This window comes from Chenopodium album, chromosome 5, assembly GCF_948465745.1.
Source record: "Chenopodium album chromosome 5, dcCheAlbu1.1, whole genome shotgun sequence".
NCBI lineage: Eukaryota > Viridiplantae > Streptophyta > Magnoliopsida > Caryophyllales > Amaranthaceae > Chenopodium > Chenopodium album.
The window spans coordinates 34,023,008-34,029,423 of NC_137838.1; the positions used below are offsets into that span (position 1 = coordinate 34,023,008).

A 6,416-nucleotide genomic window follows, 5' to 3' on the forward strand; every position below is an offset into this window, starting at 1 on the left:
ACTCACAATGCACAAGAAGAGGGAGATTGTTGATGCAATCTTACTCAAAATGCATAATGGTAACTTACCAAGAGGTTACATGCAAGAATTATCAATCAAATTCAGTGTACAAAAGTCAACAATTACAAGGGTATTCAAGGACATCAAAAAACAGTTGGAACACGGGGATTTGATTGATGTCAAGTCCAAGAAGTTTGGCAGAACTGGTCCTAAACCAAGGGAATTTTCTGATGAATTCCTACAGTCAGTGCCTCTGCACCTTAGGCAGACAGAGAGAAGTTATGCAGCTGCTTTGAAGATTTCTCATGTTACTCTTCACAATTTTTTTTTTAAAAAAAGACAGGCTCAGAACACATACAAGCATCAACAAGCCAGCACTCACATTAGACCACAAAGTTGCAAGACTGAAATGGATTTTGTCGCACATTAATCAAATCAGAGGAAATAAAGACCCTACATTTAAAGATATGGACCATGTCATCCACATAGATGAGAAATGGTTTTATCTCAACCCAGATAAAAGGATTCCAATTGAAGAAGATCCACATAGGATTCAACAATCAAGAAGATTCAAACTCAAGGTAATGTTTATGGCAGTAATTGGGAAGCCATTGTATGACATAAATGGGTTATTGCTACATGATGGGAAATATGGCATGCTCCCTTTTACAGTGAAAGAGAAGGCTAAGAAATCAATCAAAAACAGGCCTGCAGGAACATGGGAAACCAAGGCAGTCCATAATGTGAATAGGGAGGTCATCAGGGAGATGTTGCTCACAGAATTCATACCATCAATCATCTCAAAATGGCCAGAAAGTCTACCAAAAAATGTCACAATACAGTGGGACAATGTAAGACCACACCAATTCCCAAGAGATGAAGAATTTATTGCAGCAACAACAGCAAATGGATTCAACATTCAACTTGTGTTCCAACCACCACAGTCACCAGATTTGAATGTGTTAGACTTAGGGTTGTTCAGGTCTATTCAGTCACTACAATACCAATCATTTTCTAGCATCCTAGATGAGCTAGTAGAGAAGGTGATTGAGTCTTTTCAAGCATTCCCACCCGAGGTGAATAAGTACATATGGATAACTTTGCAAAAGTGCATGATCAAGATACTGCAGGCAGAGGGTGGAAATAAGTACCAAATTCTTCACATGAACAAAAAGAAGTTGGAAAATTTGGGAATTTTGCCACACAAGGTTGAGGTACAAAGGGACATAGTGTTGGCCAGTGCAGAGTACCTAAACACAATGTTTAGGCCAACAACTGAAGGGACTGAAGAAGCAGCAGAGGATATGGAGGTTGATGCAGATTAGGGGACCCCAAAGAAGACAGAAAATGCACAAGGACAACATGAACTGCCACACATAACCACTTATCTTTGTATGGTTTTTTTTTTAATATGCAGTTTATCTTAATGAATAGGTGGTTAGGTGTATTTTGTTGATTTATATTGAGCTAACATGTTAGGCGGTCAAATGTAAAGTCTTTTGATGATGTGAATGAACTTTGGTAATCACCCTATGAATTTAATGAAAAGGAAAAGTTTTTGTTGGGATGTGAAAGTATTAGTCCATCGGAAGGTGTAAAATGGTATTGCATACTACACTTCACAACATTGTTACCTCAACAACAATCTCACAAAAGAGTTTTTTGGAGCAAAACTAATGTGTGAAATGAAATTCATTGGAGTCCCTTCATCATTTGGAACATAAAAGTGAATTTGGGTGGTATTTCATACAGGAAGGGGGACTCCATACCTTCACTGTTGCACATAACACAAGAGAGGGACTCTTTAATGCACTAGAATGTACATAAACACAAACCCAAAGGCACAAACATTGTTCTCTACAACATATGATCATTGAGAATAATGTACTCGCCACATATCCAAACCAAGACACCAAACTATACTCTGTTGTCATCATTCATCAATCATAATCCTTTGTTCCCTTTTCTTTAAAAACCAAATAGGCATACAACATACTTTCAACCAGGCACACAACATAAGGCAACAACATCATACACCATATGCTACTCAACCAGCAAAAGAGTACAGGGAACTCAAAATTGCACTAACATCAAAATCCCAACAACATATGCATAACAATCCAGCACCAAATGCAAACAACATACAACAAAGGCATGTTCCCTTGTTCCCATATTTTTATTTAAAAAAGGGCATACAATAAGCTTTCAACCAGGCACACAACATAAGGCAGCAACATCATACACCATATCCTAACAGCATCCAAGCTAATCAACCAGCAATAGAGTACAAGGAACTCAAAATAGCACCAACATAAAAAATCCAACAACATACGCATAACAATATAGCACCAACACAACACCAACACAGAACCAACACAGCACCAATACATGCAGTATAAGTCAAGCACAAGCATGCTATTCTAACAGATCTCACACAGAACAAGAACAATCCAACAACATATGGGCAAAAGGACTCATATAATTCATCAATCAACAACAAAAACTAATAATACACAAACCAGCAAGCCCAGAACACAAGCATCAGTTGAAAAGAAAATAGTCAACATAAACCAGAGACTCATAAATTAAAAGTAAAGAGGTTAGGGTTAGGAATTGTTACGAAAGCAATCAGTCAGAGGGTTGAACCAAAGGGTTTATCCGCCTAACATAGCATCTGACAACAGGGACAAAAGAGCCTCCAGAGTCAGACTTCTTGGAAGGAGTAGGTGAAGCCTTTTTCGTTTCCTCGTCCTCATCAGAAGAAAGGAAGATGTACTCATGGTCTGGAAGCCCACGCATCCTCCTAAGAGCGACACGCGCTGCCTTCTTGGATGGTCGAACCTTGGGGGGTGACCTTGGACTCTTAGATCTGGCCATTTTGGGAGCCACAACACTCCCCATAGCAGATTCAGCCATCATATCTACTGCAACATCGGCATAATCAACTGATTTCTTGCCTCGGGACTCAGCGTGCCCCTCTTCCCTTTTCACTCGTTCCTCCTCCTTAATACTCTTTAGAATTTGACCCAAAGCTCTGTAGGTATACAAAGTACAATACGGACCTGTTTCATCAGACTCATAGAATCGACAAGGGAAATCTGAACCAGTCTCAAAGCAATGGATGAAGTGTAGGATCAAGTTCTCCTCACCCTTATCATTTGCGGCCATGTAAGCGTCCTTCAAAGGATCGAGATTAACATTGTCGTAGGGGACTCTTTTGGTGAGAAATTGGAGTGGTGGTGAGTAGATCTGGAGAGAAGAAGAGGAGAGATAAAGTGAAAGGGGATGAACTAGGGTTCATGTTCTGAAGAACATTCAAGAAAATAAAGGGAGACCCAACCATCATAAATTAATTTTTGGTGGTTGGGGAAGTGAGTAAATGAGGAGAGAAGGAGGGAGATGGGAAGATAAAGGGAGGGAATCATTAGGTTAGATGAATCTGATTAGTTTTAGGTAAGTTAGATTAGGATATAATAAGGGTAGTGATTAAGAAAAAAAAAATTTAAGTAAGGGTAAAAAAGTAATGTCCAGCATATTTATTTACTAAAAATAGAAAGAAAAAGGAAAGTTGCTCATAACCCCGATCATCTCGAAATGGCAAAAGTTGCAGAAAACATTTAACGGAGGTAGTAGCTAATTTGTCCATTTGTTTAATATATCTAAATTCTAGGAAGTACAAAACAACTCTTACTAGTAAGCCAATTTGTCCATTTGTTAAATATATCTCGGAATTAATTTTTATTCCTTAAAAATTAGGCTTTTACAGTTTAACAGAAAAATGGGCTTTTGATTTGGGGCCCTGGGCGATCGCCCCGATTGCCCTGCCCCAGATACGACCGTTCTTTAAAGTGTGAATTCCACGAAGCTTCGACCGGCAAATCAGGGAGAGAATAGATCCCTAAGCGTTGCTCTTCTACTTAGTCCATAGGGATTCGAACGAATCGTCCACCAATACTAGATTGGTCGAGTGAAGGGGAAAACCAAGATCACCACCTTTAATGGAAAACCAACCATCGCACGAACCTCCACCGCCACCACATACCACCCCTGGCGCCGAGGAGGAGAAGAGAGCCATGAGAGAGAGGGGAGTTTGAGAGGCTTGGTTTTGTGTTTGTTAATTATTTTCAACCTTAACTGGAAAACTGTTATGTAGAATTACTTAGGCACCTAGTCTACTTATAATCTTATTATAATTAGACTAGGTTAGGAAGCCCAAAACCTCTAAAATCCTCTACATGTTCATCCATCTAGGGGATCGGACGAGGCCCGTCATGGGCCTTGTCCTCTAATTCTCGATCGCTCTAGGCCCTATGTGTGACCTTATAGGATCTATCTAATTGGGTTTTTGCCTATTTTACTAGCCCAAAGATCGTTAGCACCTCTAGCTATGATATAACGACAACCTAAATGAACGAACTTAATTATCTCCATAATTTGATCCATTTATATATCTAGTAATATCACTCGACGAAGACATAAATCCTTAAATCTCTCACTTGTCTGAGACAAGTATGCAATATTCAAATTCCTTAAGTTAATCTGTATCGATTTGATAATATGATTGCATCCCATGTCATGATCATATTAATCTACAAATTATTTCTTGAAATATGAGTTCAAATTACAAAACCAAATGATTACTAAGTAATACATTAATATAGCCACGTATTTTATGAGTTCTCCCTCTTCAAGCGGCCATGACACACTCTCTAAATTAATAGGTAGACTCAATCCAATCTTGTGGCAACCAAAGCTTCCACTCAACTTTTGAAGTAAGAAGTAAACACCCTTTATAATCTCCTGTTACGAGAAGATTTTTGAATGTACCATAGTTAAATCAATCATTGAATGGAATCAATGTTCCACTCATGTCAAAAGAATCCACTAATATATCCGGAAGCTCTATACTTGAACTTCAAAGTAGATCATTAGTTCGATCATGCATCATTAATGCATATCCAAGTGATTAATCGAGCATCCCTATGCCCCTATAGCCCGTGAAATTGCGCTATCCAATCAATCTTACATGCTAGTCCTTTTATTGAAATCATTTATGTCCACTTTAATGATTTCGAACTAGGAACTTAAATAATATATGAATTTTGTTCACCTATGGGGTTTCATACATCAGGTCGTCAACCTGATGAGCCCATCAATTCATAATTATTTTGGACATTTTATTTAATTTCCAAAACAATAATTAAATAAGAGAAATAAAATTTCTATTTTAACATAATTCTGCAAGTATATGTATTCCTTATGTAATATGTTTTCTCAAAACATACACAACTTAAATTACATAACTTGCTTCAATCCAAGACTTTCATATGGCTCTCATATCTCAGTCTATGGAAGGGGTTTAATAAGTAAATAAGTGATATTCACACTCATAATAAAACCTTGCAGATCATAACATCCCGCTAGTCACTAATCTCACAAACAAGGTGATATCTCATATCTATTTTGTTTGGATTTGTGAAATGACCCTGGCTCCTTTGATTTGGCAAAGGTGTTCTTTTAGTGACAGAAAAATTTGATCCAAACTGCCTCCTTAACTACTCTTACCATAGATAAATACACATATTCCGACATCGAGAATGTGATAGCATTCTACTTTGAACTCTTCAAGCTTACTGTCCTTCTCCATATAGACACTAAATGCATCTAGATCGACATCTAAAGTCATCTTGTCTGTTTGGAAAACTTGCATCTGTATAACCTTTTTGACAACTAGATCACTTTTTCCACCATAAAGTAGAAACATTCCTTTAGTCCTTCTCATGTACTCAAAGATTTGTTCTTAGTAGCTTTCTGTATGCTTATCCTGAATTTTCTTGAAACCTTCTACACATGCACAAGTCATATGTAACATCTTGCTTGCACATATCATGGCACAATAATGGATCCTTTTGCAAAATCATAAGGTACATTATCCATACGACTCAACTCTACTAGCTTTTGAAGGCACTGAGTTTTACTGATCGTAATACCATAAGACATGGGAAGATATCCTTTCTTAGGGCCTGTTCTCATTTAATGAATTGAGTTGAACTAAACTTAACCGAACTTAATATTTTAAGAGAAGGAAATTAGAAACTGAACTAAACTGAAAATAATCTGAAGAGAATAGGCCCTTAGAGTCTTGCATCTTGAACTTGTCAAGAACCTTATCAACATAAGTCCCTTGATTAAGTCTAATTATTCTTCAAGATTCATTTCGTGGATCTTGATTCCCAATATGTACTCAACATTTCCTAAGTCATTCATATATAAACAACTCCTTAACCATTACTTAACTTACTGAAGCACTAGCGTACCATTCCTTTTGAGTTGTATGTCATCTACATACAATACTAAGAAAACCAATTGCTCCCACTAAACATCTTTTCTACACAAATACCTTTTCGTTCTTTGAA

At 37.5% G+C, this 6,416-nt stretch overlaps 1 protein-coding gene across 1 annotated transcript; it reads left to right on the top strand.

Annotated features, from left to right (window-relative positions):
• Window positions 1-467: 467 nt before the first annotated feature.
• Window positions 468-1,325, top strand: LOC145632815 (uncharacterized). Its single transcript, XM_081685150.1, has one exon. It carries the CDS (start codon window positions 468-470, stop codon window positions 1,323-1,325), a length of 858 nt encoding a protein of 285 aa, XP_081541276.1.
• The last annotated feature ends 5,091 nt before the right edge of the window (window positions 1,326-6,416 follow it).